The sequence below is a fragment of the Ornithorhynchus anatinus genome, chromosome 20, assembly GCF_004115215.2.
Source record: "Ornithorhynchus anatinus isolate Pmale09 chromosome 20, mOrnAna1.pri.v4, whole genome shotgun sequence".
Taxonomy (NCBI): domain Eukaryota; kingdom Metazoa; phylum Chordata; class Mammalia; order Monotremata; family Ornithorhynchidae; genus Ornithorhynchus; species Ornithorhynchus anatinus.
In genome coordinates, this window is record NC_041747.1 from 111,489 (window position 1) to 132,235 (window position 20,747).

Sequence of the window (20,747 nt, forward strand, 5' to 3'; positions counted from 1 at the left end):
CAGAATCCAGTTCACAGACTGGACTCTCCATTTTCCCACGAACATCACATTATAAACACACAGATCACAATGTTTTTATTTTACTACGGACTTCTTAATGAAATAGAGCTCATTATAATGCCATCCCCAGAGGCCAGCTTTCACCTCCTGGTAAATTCAATGGTTTCCTTTCCACAACTTGGGTTCCTATTGGAAAGAACTACGGTATTTGGGCCAACATACACCTTGCTCACTTAAAAAAAAAAAAAAAAACCTATTACTTTGTCATGTAACAGCGTATGAAAGATATTTACTCCATGTATCTAATATCCATGTTCCTAAAACCTGTCCACGTTCTGCCACCGATCAGAATCGCTTCTGAGGGGAGGGGATATTTGCCTTTCATAATTCCTGTAGTAAAACTTCCATGACCACGAATCGCAAACTGGTTTGGGGGTCTAGCAAAAGCTCTACCACCCCTTCCAATCGTTTTCTCACTGTGAACGGCCGCTACCACGACAAATCCCTGCCCTACGCCAAACGTGTTTAGACTGTCAGCCCGTTGTTGAGAGGGGACTGCCTCTATCTCCTGCCGAATTGTACTTTCCAAGCGCTCAGTACAGTGTTCTGCGCTCAATAAATACGACTGAGTGAAAGTTCTCCAGCAGGATAACACACAAGCAATAGAAAATGGGTCTATTGGCGCCGTATTCCGTACTTAAATAGGTGTGGCCAGTTTCCATTTCTCATCCAATTCCGGGGGCCGGAGTACGACCCAGAGTGTTTTGCTTTTCCTACTTGGGCCTCTCCGGGGGCGCCCATCCGGTCGGGACGAAAAGCACGGAGTTCCTGAGGCCGAGGTTCCCCGGGGCGGACCGGGCCTGGGCCTCGCCTGCGGTTCTCCGACACGGACGGACAGATGCACGGAAGGACGGCAGTCTATCTCCACCCCCCTTCTAGCCTGTGAGCCCGTTGCTGGGCAGGGATTGCCTCTATCGGTTGCCGAACTGTACATTCCAAGCGCTGGGTCCAGTGCTCTGCACACGGTAAACGCTCGATAAATCCGACTTAATGAATGTACTTTCCAAGCGCTTAGCACAGTGCTCTGCAGAGGGTGAGTGCTCGATACATCCGAATGAACGGATGGGTGGACAGACCAGAACGGCCCCGGGCGAGCAGTGGAGGGGCGCCTAGTGGGGTGCGGGGCGGATGGGGAGGGGTCCCAGGGGTGCTCAAGGCACCCTTGGGAGAAGCAGCGCGGCTCGGGGTTAAGAGCCCGGGCTTGGGAGTCAGAGGTGGTGGGTTCTCATCCCGGCTCCGCCACTTGCGTGACTTTGAGCAAGTCACTTCGCTTCTCTAGGCCTCAGCTGCCTCATCTATAAAATGGGGATGAGGACGGCGAGCCCCATGAGGGACCTCCTCATGACCTTGGGTCCCTTCCCCCCCAGCGCTTAGGAGAGTGCTTGGCACATAGTCGGCGCTTAGCGAATGTCATCATTACTATTGCCGGCGGGCCGCGGGCCCGGCGGGGTTTTCCGAGGAGCGGAAAGGGGAAAGGCGGCGGGACGGGCTCGCCTTTGTTCGCACCAAGAAATTTCTGGAAGCGGCTGGGGGGGGGGGGGGGGAAGCCGGGGGCCGCGCCAACCCTCAGCCCCGCCTCCGCCGGGCCCCCGGCCGCCCCCGGCCCCAGGACCGGCCGCCCGCCCGCCCTCCCTCCCTCCCGCCCCCCGGGGGGGTGGCCGGCGGCCGACGGGCCCCCTCGGGGCGGCTCACCAGGCGGATGAAGCCGAAGCCGCGGTCCCGGTTGATGAAGACCTCGCTGGGCTCCCCGTAGCGCTCAAAGAGGCGCTTGAAGTCCTCCTCGGTGATGTCGGTCGGCAGGTTCCCCACGAAGAGGCGGCAGCGCTGGGTGTAGGTCTTCTCCCCGGGCTTCAGGAAGCTCTTGATGTCGATGGTGAAGCCCGCCGCCGCTGCCGCCGCCGCCCCCGGCCCTGCCCCCGCCGCCACCGCCGCGGCCTCCCCCTCCTCCTCCACCGGGCGGTCCTCCGGGGCCGGCGCGGGGGCCGGGGGAGGCGCCGGCTCGGCCGTCAGGGCCAGCGCCATGGCCGCCGCCGCCGCCGCCGCCGTCGTCGTCGTCGACTCCCCATCGCCGGCCGCCGCCGCCGCCGCCGCCTCCAGGGCCCGCAGGCGGGCCGGGTTCTTTTCGATCCGCACTTGCTTCAGGTTCCCGCGCAACATGGCCGCTCCGCGGGCGCTCCCCACCACAGGGACGCGAGAAGCCGAGGCCGACCGGTCCCTCGGCAAAGCACGGCGGGCTCGACGACGGCCGCGGCGGCGGCAAGGAGAAGCCCTTTCAAAATGGCGCCGCGCCGAGCTGCGGCTCCTTGGGGCTCCGCCAGCCCGGCCCCGCCCCCACTGCGCCTGCGTGCGCTCCGCCCCCACTGCGCCTGCGTGCCGTCCGCGCGCGGCCCCTCCCCCCTGCCCCTAAACGTTAGCGGAGAACGGCCCCAACGGCCCCAACGGCCTTCCTCTGTCAACCCTCCTGAGCCTCGTCTCCCTCCCTCCTCGCCCTTTCCTTCGGGAAGCCCTGGACAGATCCCTCCTAATAATAATGGTGGTATTTCTTAAGCGCTTACTATGTGCCAAGCACTGTTCTAAGCGGTGGGGAGCGGATACTATTGCTATATTGCTATTGTTCTTGTCTGTCCGTCTCCCGTAAGCCCGTCAAAGGGCAGGGACTGTCTCTGTTACCGATTTGTCCATTCCAAGCGCTTAGTACAGTGCTCTGCACATAGTAAGCGCTCAATAAATACGAATGAATGAATGAATGAATGATACAAGGTGATCAGGTTGTCCCAAGTGGGGCTCACCCCCATTTTACAGATGAGGGAATTGAGGCAGAGAAAAGTGAAGTGACTTGCCCAAAGTCACACAGCCGACAAACGGCTCGCCTCCTCCAAGAGGCCTTCCCAGATTGAGCTTCCCCTTTTCCCTCTGCTCTGCCTCCACCCTCTGCTCCCTCCCCCTTCCCCCCTTCAGCTAAGCCCCCTTTCCCTCTGCTCCTCCCTCTCTCCCTTCCCCTCCCCCCAACACTGTGCTCATTTGTATATAACCCTAATAATTTTGTTAATGAGGTGTCCATCGCCTTGATTCTATTTATCGTGATTATGTTGTCTTGTTTTTGTCCGTCTGTCTCCTCCGATTAGACTGTGAGCCCGTCATTGGGCAGGGATTGTCTCTATCTGTTGCCGAATTGTAATAATAATAATAATAATGTTGGTATTTGTTAAGCGCTTACTATGTGCCGAGCACTGTTCTAAGCGCTGGGGTAGACACAGGGGAATCAGGATGTCCCACGTGGGGCTCACAGTCTTAATCCCCATTTTACAGATGAGGTAACTGAGGCACCGAGAAGTTAAGTGACTTGCCCACGGTCACACAGCTGACAAGTGGCAGAGCTGGGATTTGAACTCATGACCTCTGACTCCAAAGCCCGTGCTCTTTCCACTGAGCCACGCTGCTTCTCTAATTGTATATTCCAAGCGCTTAGTACGTGCTCTGCACATAGTAAGAGCACAATAAATACTATTGAATGAATGAATGACCTCTGACTCCCAAGCCCGGGCTCCTTCCCCTGAGCCACGCTGCTTCTCTAATGTCTGTTTCACCTTCCAGACTGTGGGCTCCTTGAGGCTGAAGTACGCATTTTACTGACTCGGCTGAGCGCCTAGTACAGTGCCCTGCACCCAGCAAGCCCGTGATACATATCGTCGATTGGTTGACTGATTGATCGATTGGCTCGGGAGGGCCACTTCAGTGGGAAAGGAGTTAGTTTGATCCCATGCTCTGCACCTCTAATCTGCAGTGGGTGGAGACCCCTAGGAGAATGAGTTGAAGGTCCCTGGGGAACCACTTGCTTAGGGATGTTCCTGCTGCCTGGGCACAAACTGCATAATCAAATAACAGTAATAATAATATGTGTTAAGTGCTTACAGTGCACCAAACGCTGTCCCCACATGGGGCTTGCAGTCTAGGTAGGACAGTAAACATTTAATCCCCATTTGACAGATGAAGAAACCAAGGCACGGAGAAATTAAACCAGGGCCCAAGGTCTCACAGCAGACCAGCGGCAGTCAGGATCAGAACCCAGGTCCTCTGACTCCCAGGTCCATGAAGCAGCATGACCTAGTTGGTAGAGCACGGGCTTGGGAGTCAGAAGGACCTGGGTTCTGATTTCAGCTCCTCCACTTATCTGCTGACGTGATACTTGCAAACCCACTCTTTCAATCAGAGGAAGTGAAGAAACCTCAGTTCTGGCCTGGGAGCTTGGGCTTGACAGACAGGAGCTTCCAGGGGAAGCCCTACCTCCCACCAGGAGTCCTTGCCTTGCAACTAAGTGGGGTGGGAGGTGGAGGGGCAGCTCCATCCCCAAAGGGCAAGGATTGTCAAACTGCTGGCGGGACCTGTGGAGGACCTCCACAGGACCTCCAGAGTCCCTACAAACATCCACCTGCTGGGTGACTACAGCCTTTTTCACCTGCCCAGCCCCCCTCTTCCTTTGTCCTCACCTGTTCTCCTCCCCTTTCCTCTGCCCTGCTTGATCCTCCCCTCTCTCATTGCTGTCCCTTTAAGGTATAAAGAGTGAAGGGCTGGTTTGCTTTAAGGTGCTCCGAGACTTTAGGCCATTCACAAATCCAACTCCCCCTCTTCTGACAGCAGCATTCCTCCTCCTCGGCCATGAGCGTTGGAGAAGAGAACGAGGATGGGAACCATGAGTAGACCGGTGCTGGTGATCAGATCTAAATAAGGAGTGGGTGCTGGGAAGGCTGGAGGACCCGGGTTGGGTGGGTGGTAGGTGAAGAGGGTGGGCAGAGGTGGGAAGAGGGCAGGGGGAAGGAGGATGGAGGCAGGAGCCCAGGCAGAGTTGGGGCCTGGACAGTTTGCTCTGCCACAAGATGATGCCAGGACCCAGGGCTCGGTGCCAGAAGGCTACCTGGCTAGGCCAGGACAGGAGAGCCCCTAGCCCAGACCCAGAGTCTGGTTGGGGACAAAAGGAGCCTTCTGGCTTGCTCCCAGAATTCCCATCAGGTTCCTGGACGGAGCAAGCTGGAAGGGGCTCCGATCCGTTCTGGAGCCCTGTGACGGGATGGTCGGAGGACAGGAGAGCCGCTGTTGGCTCCACTTCCAGTCCCATCGGTAGCGAAGGTGATTAGACCGTGCTGTTGTTCCCTGTCCGGACTGGAGCGTAATGGGGGTGGACTTGGCGGGCTCAGCACAACACATCGCGCCAGTCCTCAAGGCCTCGGTGCCTGCTCTGTGGGCCTTAAATCCCTAAAATGGAGGAGGGTGGAATTCGTTCCTGGATTAGACTGCCACCTAGTGGAAAGCCCCGGAAGAGCCTGCAGGATGCCACCCTTCCCCTTCCCTTCCGTCTCCTGGTCACCTGAATCCTGCAGTCCAAACTTTGCTCCCGCTGCCCTCAGGCCAGAGGCCTGTCCCCAGGGCTGGAGTGGGACATCCTCAACCGGACTCCTTCGCTTCCCCAAACAATATTCTACAAGAGGCAAAGTGTCCAAATGACCTTCCAAGCCTCTCTCCAGGAAGGACAGTCCCCCTCTGCCTGCCCCTAATAATTATGGCATTGATGGCATGCAGTGAGCACTTAACTATGTACCAAGTGCTGGGATAGATTCAAAGGTATTGACACGGTCTCTGTCTTGTATGGGCTTAACAATTTTATCCCCACTTTACAGATAATAATGGCATCTATTAAGGGCTTACTGTGGGCCAGGCACTGAACTAAGCGCTGATGAGGAAACCGAGGCCCAAAGAGGTTAAGCGACCGGGTCTTGAACTTTCCTACTTCCGGGCTCTTTCCATTGGGCCACGCGGGTCGCGTATGGCAAGCCACTTAACTTCTCTGTGCCTCAGTTACCTCATCTGTAAAATGGGGTTTAAGGCTGTGAGCCCCACGTGGGTCAACCTGATTACCTTATATCTACCCCAGCGCTTGGAACAGTGCTTCGCACATAGTGAGCGCTTAACAAATACTATCGTTAATTATGGCCGCTGACGGGACTCGGAGCCCCGGTTGCTGAACCCCGTCGTGGCCGGGCTCCTCCCGCAGGCCCGGTAGGCCCCGAGCCCGTTGTCCGCCTCTGCAGTAGCAGTAGGTGTCCCCCAGGGGGCGCTAGTTCGGGGTTGCAATGGCGGAGTCCGAGGACTGGGCTGCAATTAGAGCCCAGGAAACCTTCCGGCAGGGGGCAGTGTCCCCCGAGCCGTACGGCGCTCTCCCCTCCTCGAGGCCAAGCGGGGCGGCCTGGGTTCCCTCCTGCGTTCTGGGCCTCGGTCCTGATCCTGGTCCGGGACATTTCCTCCTAAGAGCCACTATTCTTCCTCCTTCCAGGGTTCCCCGCATCAGTATTCAAAGCCCGAGTTGGCCGGCACCCAACCTTCTTTGGGGTATCACGGTTTGGGGTATCACGGCTTTTTACTTCGCAGGCAGCATCCTCTTCAAACTCTCTTTTGCTGAATTTAACTCCCAATCTCATGCGTTGGTCCTTCCTTCCTTTCGCAGAATACTTAGTGAGGGGGCTGAAGAACAAACCAGGAGGAAACGGACCGTGGTTCAGTTCCGCGACCGTATGGCAGCCCGGCCCCTGGACAAGGACATTCACAGGAAGAGATGCTTATCGTTGCATACAGAAGAATTCAAGCAGGCTAGGGTACATTTATCAATCAATCGAACATATTTATTGTCTACTGTTCAGTATTTGATCGTCGAATTTGAAGAAGCAGTGTGGCTGCGAGTCGGGACTCTGGGTTCTAATCCTAACTCTGCCACTTGCCTGCTGTGTGACGGTGGGCAAGTCACTTGACTTTTTTGTGCCTCAGTTTTCTCATCTGTAAAATGTGGATTAATTACTTGCTATCCTTCCCCCTTAAATTGTGAGCATCTTGTAGGGCAGGGACTTTGTCCGTTCTGAATATTTTGTATCTAACTCAGTGCTTGGTTGAGTGCTTAGTATAATATGTGCATAACAAATACCACAAGTATTATTATTGTGGCTTTTTGACATGACAATAGCCCTCTTCCTCTCCTGACAATTTCCTTTGCCTCTCCTTCGGTGGAGATGGTTAAAGTCCATCCGATTTCTCAGCAAAATCTCTCAGCTCACCTTTCACAGCCTGAATTTCCACACTGGCTCTCTCAGGGTTTTTGTGTAGCAGTAGTAACAGCATTTATTAAGTGCTTACTGTGTGCACACCATTGTACTAAGCACTGGGAGAGAATTTTGCACATGAGCTCACAAGGCTCATATACTGCGAGCCCATCATTGGGCAGGGATTGTCTCTGTTGCCAAATTGTACATTCCAAGCGCTTAGCACAGTGCTCAGCACATAGTAAGTGCTCAATTAATACTATTGAATGAGCAAGGGTTTTTTCTTTTTTAAAAAAAAAGAAGTATTTATTGAGCAAATACTGTGCAGGGCACTAAACTAAGTGCTTGGGAGAGTACAACAGAGGTAGAATGTTTCCTTCCCCAAGGAACTTGCGGTCTGATGAAGTAATGATATAAAAATTAAATCAAGCACACTAGGGTTTTTGTGAATTATCTTTGTGCTCAGAGACGGCACCTCGGATAATGAAATTTACCTATGGTGCAGGAAGGCATCTGACAAGGCAGGACCCACGACACAAAGACCTTGTGCACACCCAGACATTGTCCTTCGTAGTCTTAATGTGTTTGCATGACCTGGTGCTGATTTTTGTCTTGTCACCAAATCCTGTCTCCTCTACCTTCACAACATTGCTAAAATCTGCCCTTTCCTCCCTCATTTAAACTGCTACTACACCGATTTAAGCATTAATATCCCACCTTGATTACTGTATTACCTTCCTCCCCTCCTCCTGCCTCTCCCCACTCCAGTCCCTACTCTTCTGTTGCCCAGCTCATTCTACTAAATAAGCATTTAGTCCTTATTTACCCCCGCCTCAAGAGCCTCGAGTGGTTGCCCATCCACCTCTGCATCAAACAGAAACTCCTTACCATTGACTTTAAAACACTGAATCATCTTGCCCCCTCCTACCTTGCCTCTCTGATTTCCTACTACCACCCAGCCTGCACACTTCACTCCTCTAAAGCCAACCTACTCGTTGTACCTCAATCTCGTCTATCTCGCCACAAACGTCTCGCCCACGTCCTGCCTCTGGCCTGGTACGTCCTCCCTCTTCATATCTGACAGACGATCACTCTCCCCACCTTCAAAGCCTTATTAAAAGCATACTTTTTAAAATGGTATTTGTTATGGGCTTACTATGTGCCAGACCCTGTACTAAGTTCTGGGATGGATAGTGCTAATCAGGTGGAGCACACAGTCCCTGACCCATACTGGGGTCACAGTCTTAATCCCCATTTTTCAGATGATGTAACTCAGGCATGGAAAAAATGAAGTGACAGGGCCCAAGGCCACCCAGCAGACAGGTGGCAGAGCCGGGATTACAACCTAGGTCCTTCAGACTCCCAGGCCTGTACTCTGTCTACTAGGCCATGCTGCTTCTCCTCCAAAATGCCTTCCAGTCAATCAACCAATCACATTTATTGAGTGCTTACTGTGTGCAGAGAACTGTACTAAGGGCTTGGTAGAGTACAATAGTAGACACATTCCCTGCCCACACTTGGTTTACAATCTAATAATAATAATAATAATGTTGGTATTTGTTAAGCGCTTACTATGTGCCGAGCACTGTTCTAAGCGCTGGGGTAGACATAGGGGAATCAGGTTGTCCCACGTGGGGCTCACAGTCTTAATCCCCATTTTACAGATGAGGGAACTGAGGCACAGAGAAGTTAAGTGACTTGCCCACAGTCACACAGCCGACAAGTGGCAGAGCTGGGATTCGAACTCATGAGCCCTGACTCCAAAGCCCATGCTCTTTCCACTGAGCCACACTGACAAGCGTTAATATAAATGAATAAATTATAAACATGTACAAAAGTACTGTGGGGCTGAGTGGGGGGCAGTGTGAATAAAGACAGCAAATCAGGGCAACGCAAAAGTGGGAGAAAAGGAAATGAGGGTTTAGTCAGGGAAGCCTCTTGAAGGAGATGTGCCTTCAATAAGCCTTTGAAGGTGGGGAGAGACACTGTCAGATATGAACAAGGAGGGCGTTCCAGGCCAGAGGCAGGACGTGGGTGAGAAGTTGGCGGTGAGATAGATGAGATTGAGGAACAGTGAGTAGGTTGGCATTAGAGGAGCAAAGTGTAGGCTGGGTTGTATTAGGAAAGCAGGAAGGTGAGGCAGGAGGGGGCAAGGTGATTGAGTGCTTGAAAACCAACTGTAAGGAGTTTCTGTTTGATGTGGAGGTGGATGAGCAACCACTGGAGGTTCCTGAGGAGTGGGGAAACATGGCCTGAACGTTTTTACAGAAAATCAACCCAGGTGGCAGAGTGACATATGGACTGGAGTGGAGAGAGACAGGAGGCAGGGAGGTCAGCAAAGTGGCTGATGCAGTAATCCAGGTGGGATAAAATGAGTGCCTGGATTAATGTGGTAGTGGTCTGGATGGAGAGGAAAGGACAGATTTTAGTGATGTTGTGAAGGTTGAACAAAAGGGATTTAATGAGAGATTGAATATGTGGGTTGAATGAGAGATGAGACAGGGAAAACACCGAGGTTACTGGCTTATGAGACAAGAAGGATGATGGTGGTGGTGGTGTCTACAGAGATGGGAAAGTCGGGGGAGAACAGGGTTTGGGTGGGAAGATAAGGTGTTCTGTTTTGGACATGTTAAGTTTGAGGTGACGGCAGGACATCCAAGTGAACATGTCTTGAAGGCAGGGGGAAATGCAAGACTGCAGAGAGGGAAAGAGATCAGGGCTAGAGGTGTAGATTTGAGAGTTATCTGCAGAGATGGTGTAGCTGAAGCCATGGGAGTGAATGAGTTCTCCAAAGGAGTAGTGTGTAGATGGAGAAAGGATGGGGATCCAGAACTAAACCTTGAGAGACATCCGCAGTTAGAGGGTGGGGGGCGGAAGAGTAGCCTGTCAAAGAGACTGAAAATGAGCAGCCAGAAACATAGGAGGAGAACTAGGAGAGGACAGTGTCAGTGAAGCTGAGGCTGGATAATGTTTCCAAGAGAAAGGTATGGATGAGGTGTTGAAGGCAGCTGAGAGGTCAGAAAGAATTAGGATGAAGTAGAGGCCGTTGGATCTGGCAAGAAAGAGATCATTTGTGTCCTTTGAGAGGGCGGTTTCTGTGGAGTGAAGGGGATGGAAGCCAGACTGGAGAGGGTCAAGGAAAGAATTGGAAGAGAGGAACTTGAGGGGAACTTCCCCAATCAAGCCTTCACTTCCTCTTTTCCCACTCTCTTCTGCATGGCCCTTGCACTTGGATTTGAACCGTTTATTCCGCCCCCATCTCCAGCCCCATAGCATTTATGCACCCATTTGTAATTTATTTAATCCCAGCTTTGCCACTTGCCAGGTGTGTGACTATGGACAAGTCACAACTTCTCTGTGCCTCAGTTTCCTCATTTGTAAAATGGGGATGAAGACTGTGAGCCCCACGTGGGACAACCTGATTACCCTGTATTTACCCCAGCGCTTAGAACAGTGCTCTGCACATAGTAAGCGCTTAACAAATACCAACATTATTATTATTATTATTATTATTGTCTGCCTACCAGTCTAGACTATAAGCTCGTTGTGGGTAGGGAGCGGGTTTACTGACTCTGTTATACTGCACTCTCCCAAGCTCTTAGTACAGTGCTCTGCCCACGGTAAATTCTCAGTAAGTATGATGGATTGATGAACTGATCTCATCTATCTCCCTGCCAATCCCTTGCCCATGTCATCCTTCTCGTCTGGACCTCCCTCGCCCTTCACGTAGGACAGACCGCCATCCTCTCTACCTTCCAAGCCTTATTAAAAATCACATCTCCTCCCAGAGACCTTCCCTTTTAAGCTCTCATTTCCCCTACTCCTTCTCCTTTCTGCATCTATGCATTTGCCTCCATACCCATTAAGCACTAGCTATTCATCCCACCCTCAGCCCCACAACACTTTTGCACATATCCGTAATTTATTTTGAATGGCTTTCTCCCTTCTAGACTATAAGCTCTTTGTGGGCAGGGAACTTATATACTCCCCCAAGTTCTTAGTACCGTGCTCTGCACATGTAAGCACTTGATAAAACACATTGATCGATTGATCGATTTTGCCTACTTGTCTCTTGAACCTTCTGGTGGTGAAGAGCTACCCCCTTCAGGTCTATCATTGCATGGTTGGATGCCTGACCGAGTTAAGTTCAGCAAAGACGCAAATAAAACTAAAACCTTTCTTCCTCTTCTTCCTCTACTCTCTCCTCCTCGTCCCCTTCCATTTGCCCTGATGTGCTTGGTGCGGGGGGTGGTGGGGTGGAGGGCAGAGTAGAGGTCAGCTGGCAGCAGGCTAAGGAGGCTTATCCAACCCAACACCCGCTTACACTCTCAGAGGGGGTGTGTGGCACCTTGTCTCCAGAGCACAGCCAAACATCCTTAAAGAGGAACGGACTGAAACCTTTGCCAAAATGCCCAAGACGGATCTCTTTACCCTGGGTTTAGCCTGAGGATGGAACAGCCACAAGGGGCAAAAAGGAGGCTTGAAGATTATTTCCATTTCTTTTTCAAATTTCCAGTTTCCTATTGCTGATGGGATATTATATATATATCATTATTTGTAGCTGGGTCATATACTATCACACTCAGGCCACACTTACCCCGCTATATTAAATGGAATGGAAAATCATATCTACTTCGCTACCTGCCGACTACCAAGTTGTCTGGAAGGAAGTAAATTCTGTCCCGGGGAAGGGAAAGAGGGAAAAAGGGAGGGAGGAAGAGCAGACACTTTTGAATTCTAAAGACTTTTGTCCAATCCCCTGGGCATTATGGCTGATGATTTGATTGTGCCACATTTTGAAGGGTGCAAAGTTTAGCAGTGAGGCTGACTCAAAGATGCCATAATACCTGCAAACCCCACTATACTCTGGTTTACCTTACCTTTACCATACTTACACAGGTCTGTACGTCTAGGCTTTCCTGGTTCTTTGTGATACGGAGACGATCAAGCTCATTATTAATCATACAAAGCACTTAAGCAAACGAAAGCAGCTACTGAGAACTGCCTAACATGATATCGATGGGATTTCCTCGGGTGGAATACATGTTCAGGTGTTGGGAAGGTAAGGCAGAAATAAAAAAAACTTTGTGATTTCTAAGATGGGGTCAGGGAACTTAACCGAGATCAGAGACTGACAGAGTTGGAGTAAACCCTCCCCGGAGAAATGGATCTCCTCTGGTGAACTGCCTTCTTGTCCAGGAAGGCAGCCAGTTCTCCCAGGGCAGCCAGAGGCTGAGCAAGCCTAGAGTAAAGAAATCTTCTAGGCTCAATATTTGACCCAAGTCTCTTGGGCGGGGCATTACGGTGTCTTCAAATCAGGTACTTTGACACCAGTAGCGAGGGTTAAAGAAGGCAGAATTCTGAGGGGCCCAAAGAGACCATGCTTTTCTTCTAAGACTCGAATGAACCTTGAGGGCGATGCGGGAGAAGGGGTGGGGGCCTGTGGAGCAGGGACCGTTCCTCATTCAGGAACAGTTGAAAAGCCCTACCAATGGCTGGACTGGAATGCTGATTCCAATCCCCTGAAAACTGAAACCCCTTGTCCTTTGCTTTGTCTGGTCCCAAACGCCAAGCACTTACTACAGTGCTGTGCACACAGTAAGTACTCAATAAATACGATTCAGTGAATGAATGACCGGTGGGGGGAGGGGGGTCAGCTCTCTGGGTGTGAATGGACTGGGGAGGGCAAGGTAGGGACCTCCCCCCTGCAGAACTACCCTTGGCCTCCCTGGGTTCCCCCTCTGCCCCGACTGACTCAGCGGCACAGAGCCCTCACCCGAACCTGCCCCCCCCACAACAACCGCCCCCAAAACCACCCCCCCCAAGGTCTGACTGATTTGTTCGCTCATTCATTCAGTAGTATTTATTGAGTGCTTACTGTCGGCAGAGCACTGTACTATGTGCTTGGGAGAGTGCAATACAACAATAAACAGACATATTCCCTGCCCACCAAGCTTACAGTCTCGGGGGTGGTGTTTCTGGGCAATCACTTTGGACCCGGACCGGCTTATACACTGTCTCTTGAATCCTTTCCAAATTCTCTTACTCCTTGGGGAGAACAAGATTTAATGACAGCATTACTGATTACAAGGCAAGTGCTTGACAAACCGATTTCCAGGTGGATCCTGACCATGAGGTTTCAATTTCGTTAATGAAGTTATCACCAAGAGATGAGAAAATATTCAACAGGCATTCTATTTTTGACAGAATTTCTTGACTACGTATGAATTGGTACAATCCTGGACATCCATGGGGCACAGTTCCTGCCCTCTCAGTTCTCCCATTCATGTAGCATGTTTGAAACATTGCACACTGTATTATCTTCTTCTTATCATCATCATTATTGACAATAACATTTGTTAGGTGCTTACTATGGGCCAAGAACTGTTTCTAAGTTCTGGGGTGGATATAGGACTATCAATCAATCATATTTATTTATTGCTGTGTGCAGTGCACTGTACTAAGTGCTTTGAAGAGTCCTCTATACTGTAGGCTCAACAGTGCTTTGCACATAGTAGGCACTTACCAAATACCATCAATATTATTATTATGAGCAGGGAAAATTTATGTTAATTCTGCTGTGTTGTACTCTCCCAAGCACTTAGTACAGTGTTCTGCACACTGTAAGCACTCAATAAATAGCACTGATTGATGACAATTTAACAGAGGTATTTTTCCTGGTATTTGTTAAGCACGGACTATGTGCCAGGCACTGAACTAAGCACTGGGGTAGATACAAACTAATCAGGTTGGACACAGTCCAGGTACCATATGGGGCTCACAGCACTAATCCCCATTTTACAGAAGAGATAACTGAAGCACAGAGAAGTGTAGTGGCTTGCCCAAGGTCAATCAGCAGACATGGGGTAGAGCTGGTATTAGAACTCAATTCCTTCTGACTCTCAGGCCCGTGCTCTATCCATTAGGCCACACTACTTCTCTGTTGGTAGACACATTCCCTGCCCACAGTGAGCTTGGGACAGACATTAATTTATCAGTTTGGAAGAGTCTCTGCCTCACACGGGGCTCACAGTCTACGTAGGAAAGGAATAGGACTAAATCCCCATTTAGCAGAGGAGGAAACTGAGACACAAAGAAATTAAGTGACTTGCCCCAGGTCACAAAGCAGAGTGGAGGAAACAGGATTAAAACCCAGATCCTCTGACTCCCAGACTCGTGTTCTTTCCACGACCTCACTCTTCCAGGAAGTATATATCACCCATAACTAGATTGAAACAATCACCTTGAGAGTTCAGCCCAAATTTTTCTGCTTTTTATTTGTTTGCTGGGTTTTTCCTTCTTTTCCCCTCATTTCTCCATACTTCTTATTCGGCTACCTGTGTGGATACCCTGAGAAAAATTGCTCCTTGGGGAAAATGAAAACCCTCATCCGGTCCTCACAGCTTGTGGGAAGGTTTCTGCACCCCTTGGGATTGTGGAGAAGGGAGAATGTAAGCTGGGAGCCCCAAGTGTGACAGGGACTGTGTCCAACCTGATTAACCTGTATCTACGCCAGCACTTAGGACAGTGCTTGACTCATAGTAAGGGCTTAAAAATACTATAAAAATAAAAATGTACACTCCCTGAGGGCAGAGATCGGATCTTCTTCCTTGAATGTACTCCCCCAACTGTTCTGTATGGCACTCTGGTCACAGTAAAATGGGGATTAAGACTGTGAGCCCCACGTGGGACAACCTGATTCCCCTGTGTTTACCCCAGCGCTTAGAACAGTGCTCTGCACATAGTAAGCGCTTAACAAATACCAACAGTAGGTGCTCAATAAATACTGCTGACTGACTGATCGATCTTAGCTGGGTACGATTCAGCTGGACATGGAAAGTCCATTTAACCTGGCAGTGGCTAGGCAGCAGCAGGAGGAGGGTGACCGAGTCCCCCGGAGCCTCACTGCCGGCTGGATCCTCGGCTTGGGCTTCAGAAATTCCCCTGCTGAGGTGGGACCAAAAGGCAGCTCCCACTGGTCTGCGTGATGTCATGATGTCTCACTGGGCACAAACACAACATTCCATGAGGCCCCCGGAGCCCACATTTGGGAAGATGAGAGTTTGTCCTCCTCAGATCCCAAAACTTCCCTTAACTGAACGTCTAGGGCAGCTTGGTTCCGAGGCCCTGCCGTAGACCTCGCTAATCAATCCCCTCTGTCTCACTGCCATCTTTGATAAGGGAAATAGCTTAGCCATCTTTAAGAGAAGGTTTGCAGTAGCCATCTTTGCAAAGGGCATAGGCACTGCCCTCTTTGGGAGAAGCTGTACAGTGGCCATCTTTGACAAAGGTCTAGGCAACTGTCCAGGCAACTGCCATCTTGGCAGCAAGGTCCAGAGTGGCCAGTGGATGGCAGGGAACTTGTCTTTTACCAGTACTGTACCCTAACAAGTGTCAAGAACAGCACCCTGCCCAAGGTAGTGGCTCAATCGATACCACGGATAGATTGACTGAGGTCCAAAAAGGGCCTAGTCTCGCGGGAACTCCAGGCACAAGCAACTGGGAATTTGACCCTCAATATTCAATGCTCAGTCTTCCAAATGAGTGACTTTGAACAAATCAATTCCTTGGTCCTTCCTCTGCCTTAATGAAAACGACTTGGAAGAGTGCTCCGAGGCTCCAAGTACTAATTTTGAAATTCCCAGCTCCTGTTAGCAAAAGAGGGGCATCGCCCTAACACTCTGTGCGTGAATCATCGGTGGCAAGTTTGACACCCCCTGTGCCCCAACCCTTGACTGGACCTGCTCCCACATTTCGGCCCTCTCCAGGCCCCACTGACCCGAGGACCACTTTCCCCATCACCCGGATGGGCCCTAGCTCCCTCGGCCCACTCCCCTGATAGGACGGCAGGGTGTCTCACCTGCTCGGATTACCCAGGTTTTGGCAAATACCCTCCTTGCTTCACCCTCCTATTAGGAAGGAGAATTGAGAGTTAACTGCGTGAACAATTAATTTTTGGAATACTTCGGCTCTTCCGCACCCTTTAAATAGCACTCTAAAAACTCTCCTGCAATAATGTTGAATGAATAATGCATGATTAAAAGTTTAAAAGGCTTCAATCTTCCTTTACCCAGCTTCCCACAGCATGAGTGCCGCTAAGAACCTTGGCATTTTAAAAGCTGCAATTCACATTCCACTGGACCAGCCTGGTACTGAACATGAAACGTAGTTTCCTCCCAGTCTATTTCCAGTTGTAATCTGAAAGCCACTAGTGGGCATTGCATGCCTTCATCCAGGCTTACCTAAATTCTGTATTTTCCTCCTCTCACCAATTCCAACCTACCACTTTCTGACTGCCATCTTCTAACCTGCCCCCTCACACCCTGGAATTTGGATCCACTCAACCTACCTCAAGATACCACTCCCGCCCAGGGCAACCTACCTAGACCCACTTCTCTGGATGCGCAAATCTAATCTGCCCTCTCCACCAAACGCAGCTTCGCGACCCCCTGGTTCCCGGGCTGCAGCCCCTGCCGCTCCGGCACTTGGGCAGTTCAATGCAGCTGATGGAAAGCCGGGCACCAGGCCGAATTCTGTCACTTCAAATTCACTTTATTCTGCTCTAATGCCACTCTTTGTTCTGTATGCCACCTATTGTATTCCTCCTTCAATTTTTTAAGGTAGTTTTAAGAGCTTTTTTTAAAATGGTGTTTCTTAAGAGCTCACAGCACTTATGTCCATGTCCATAATTTATTTATTCAATGTCAGTCTCCCCCTCTGGACTGGCAGCTCCTTGTGGGAAGGGAACATGTCTGTTATATTGCTTTGTTGTACTCTTCCAAGTGCTTAACAGAGTGCCTTGCACAAAGAAAGCACTCAACATGATTGATTCACAGATGAGGGAACAGAGGTACAGGGAAGGTAAGTGACTTGCTCCAGGTCACAGAGCAATTCTTCGTAATAATGTTGGTATTTGTTAAGCGCTTACTATGTACCTTGGACTGTTCTAAGTGCTGGGGTAAATACAGGGTAATCAGGTTGTCCCAGGTGAGGCTCACAGTCTTAATCCCCATTTTACGGATGAGGTAACTGAGGCACTGAAAAGTCAAGTGACTTACGTAAAGTCACACAGCTGATGTGGCGTAGCTGGGATTAGAACCCATGACCTCTGATTCCTAAACCCGTGCTCTTTCCACTGAACTACGCTGCTTGGTCAATACGGGCCATCAAGGAGCATTAATGTCTTTGTAAAACAGAATGTAGATATAAGAACATTGTTAAATTTTTTTTAAAAACTATCTTCACTATTGAAATGTATTGTGAAAGTTTACTTCCATTTCTACACTTTACCACGAAGCTTCCCCTGAAATCTTAGTCATTTTTAGGTTATCATGAAGGGTACTTCTGAGCAAATGGAACGGGATCCTATTACACTGCCAAGACCAATGGGAAATGCTGAAGTTCTGTTCGAGCCCCTTCAAACTATCATACCAGTATGTGGCAGATGACTCCCAAGTCTTTCCATTTGGACCTGATACTGTTATAAGACCTTGGTATTGAGTGCATTAGTACTTTGTGACAGGCAGACAGTGATGATCATCCAGTCGTTACAACACTGGCTCAACTTTTTGGTGGTTTTGGCTAAAACATCATTCCAGACAGAAGACTCTATCTCCATCATCATCATCATCATCAACCAACTAGATCTGAGAAGTTCTGTACTGAAGACAAGGACACCGTGTTTGTCAATGAGAACAGAATATCAATACATCGACCTCATGCTCACGGTAATGAGTTGTAAGAATGCATTAATGTACATGCAATAAAATCATACATGTACTAGAAGTCTTGATTTTTTTGGACAAGGTCATTATACTGTGTCAAAGTTGGTGGGTGAACAATCATTTAAGGTCTTCTATTTTCTTGTGCAGCACAGTTTTAGCACCTGGTGGTAAGACGACTCCATAGTCACCTCTTTAACCAAACGGTCACGCCTCGTCTCTGCACTTTGACGGGCAGGCCACAGGTAGGTCCCTGGATGGGGAAAATGTTCATTTCTGCAAATTCACGGGGCTAGGGACTGATTCCTCGGGGACGGCGTCAAGCAGAAGCTGACGACAAAAAGTTGAATTTCTACAATCTGAGTTTCCATTAAACCGGCTGAATACTTCTACCCATGAATTTAGATACACCTTGCGGAATCCTTCACGGATAATTGATTTCATGTTTATTATCCCTCCGTTGGACATGAAGTTGTAACTTCACCTCCCTCTTCATTAAGCCGGGACTCTATAAACTGGCCGTGGGCAATCTCACCAGGCACTTGTTTTCCCAAACCTTAGTTGTAAAGCCGGGAACAACAGCTAGGGTGAAAATCACCAGGATTTCCTTCCTCGCCAGGACTGCACTGCACCGCACCGATGGTGTCGGCGGAAAAAAACACCCAACAAAACCCTCTCTGTCCCGCCTCCATTCAATCTGCACCACATCTGCCTGGTGACCAGATGGCTTGTGCTATGGAGGAGAGCTCATTGCAAGGGCTGACCTCGGGATGCCCGGGGCCTCTCTTCCTGCCAAGGTGGCTGAGAGCTCAAGAGTTAACGCAGCAGCAGCGGGGGTAGCGGGGGCGGAGGGGGCAGCGGGGGCGGAGGGGGCAGCCCTCCTTCCTTCAACTCTCTCGCCTCTAAGGGCCATGATGGTGGCTGCCCGCCCCTCAGGGACAGGCCAGGAGGACTGGACAGGGCAAGGGAGAAGAGGTTAGGGGAGGCTGAGGGGAGGGCAGTGAAGAGGAGGGCAGAGGAAAGGAAGGCAGAGGAGAATAGTGAGCCCATTATTAGGCAGGGATTGTCTCTATCTGGTGCCGAATTGTACATTCCAAGCGCTGAGTACAGTGCCCTGCACATAGTAAGCGCTCAGCAAATACGACTGAATGAATGAGAATAGGGGGGAGGGCAGGGGAGAGGAAGGGAGCTCGAGGAGGGGACGGCAGGCGAGAAGTGGTTAGGGGAGAGGAGGGGAGCTCGAGGAGGGGACGGCAGCCGAGAAGTGCTTAGGGGAGAGGAGGGGAGGACAGGAAAAGAGGGGAGTGCAAGTGAGAAGAGGTGAGAGGAGGGGAGGACAGGGGAGAGGACAGGAAAAGAAGGGAGGGCTGGCGAGAAGAGGAGACGGCAGGGGAGAACAGGGGAGAGGAGAGGAAAAATGGGGGGGGAGGGAGGGAGGGCGGGCAGGCGAGAGGAGATCGCTTGGTGGAGGGCACGAGGCCGCGCTTCGGCCAAGCCTTCGAGGAGGACCAGGCGCCGCCGGGAGACACCGGGACTCGTGGGCAGGAGGAGCGGGGCCGGGGGGCGGAGCGGGAGCAGGAGGAGGAGGAGGAGGAGGACGGGGAGGCGCGGAGCCCGCTGACGAGGGCCGTCTGCCCGGCCCCCAAGCGGGAGTGCAGGCTCCGTGCCCTTCCCTCCCTCCCTCCCTTTCCCTCCCCTCCCCTCCCCTCCAACAAGCGTCTGTCCAGGCTCCTGCGGGGCCGCCCGCAGCTCCCTCCATTTTGGTCGATGGAGGCGGCAGCGACGTCAGGCCCGCGGCCCCGCTCGACCGCTGCTCCTCCTCCTCCTCCTCCTCCTCCTCGTCGTGGTGGTGGGGTGGTGTCGGTGTCGTCGTCCCCTCCGCGGCGGCCGCCCGGCGGCTCCGGGCTGGGGCTCCGCGGGGACCGGGGGGCCCAACCCCCCAGCCCTTGGTTTTCGGTTGGTCCCAAAGCTCCCACGGCGGCTTCCGACAAAATGGAGGACGTCGTCGCCGCCGCCGCCTCCTCCTCCTCCTGCTCCCGCAGCCATGACGGGGGAATGGGGGGGAGGGGGGCAGAGGAGGAAGGGGAGACGGTTCCCCGGGGGCCTGGAGGGTGGACGAGCGCCAGCCCGAGGGGCGCCCTCGGGATGGTCCAATCCTCGGGTGGGCCCTGCCCCCCCATCACGCACACACAAATAGATATTTAGGGAGAGAGAGAGAGGCAGAGAGGGGGCCCACTACCCTGCCCTTCCTCCATCGCCGACGGCCCGGACCCGGGCCTCGCCCCTCAGAGGATGGGCAGCCGCGACCGGCGGGAACCTCGGGGGGCGTCGAGGCTAGGGGGGAGGGGGGGAGGGGGGCCTCCTCAGCCGCCCCTCACGGAAGCTTTCTTCTCCCCGGCCTCGATGAGGGAGGTGTGGCGCCCCCGGCCCTCTCCGCCTCTCCCGCCCCCCCGGGTCCCGGGCCGCCCCGGCCGGCGACGGCCCACGACATTGGGGTTTGGCGCGACCCGATGGCCCCGGCAGGGGGAGGCAGGGGGACGGGAGGGCAAGAGCGGGGGGCGGGGGCGGGGCGGGGGGGGGGGGGCGGGGCCGCGGCCAGATCGACGGCTCCGCCGGCCACCCCGCCGAGAGGGGGCGCTGAAGGACGGCCCGGCTCGCCAATCGACGTGCCCCGAGAGGGCGGCTGGGCGCCGGCGGCCGCCCAATCACCGCCCGGGGGGCGGGGCCTCGGCCGGCTCGCTCCTGCCCTGCCGCCGCCGCCTCCTCCTCCTCCTCGCCCGCCGCCGCCGCCTCCGCCTCCGCCTCCTCCTCCTCGGCCGCGCTGAGCCCGGGCCCGGAGCCGGAGCGGGAGCCGGAGCGGGAGGCGGAGGCAGCCGAGTTGCGC

The 20,747-nt window shown here is 52.4% G+C and overlaps 1 protein-coding gene across 4 annotated transcripts in view; it reads right to left on the reverse strand.

Moving 5' to 3' along the window:
- PSPC1 (paraspeckle component 1) overlaps window positions 1-2,335 on the reverse strand; it is a 77,439-nt gene extending 75,104 nt beyond the window's left edge. For 3 of the 4 annotated variants that reach the window (XR_003753843.2, XR_003753844.2, XM_029047823.2), the window contains exon 1: window positions 1,753-2,332. Coding sequence is in view for 2 of the 4 variants with exons in the window: in XM_029047823.2 (XP_028903656.1) it covers window positions 1,753-2,217 (465 nt within the window). In the remaining 2 variants the exon portion in view is untranslated. Of the gene's footprint in view, window positions 1-1,752 lie in introns of all 4 variants that reach the window. The other variant, XM_029047822.1, reaches the window with a different exon arrangement.
- Between the last annotated feature and the right edge of the window lie 18,412 nt (window positions 2,336-20,747).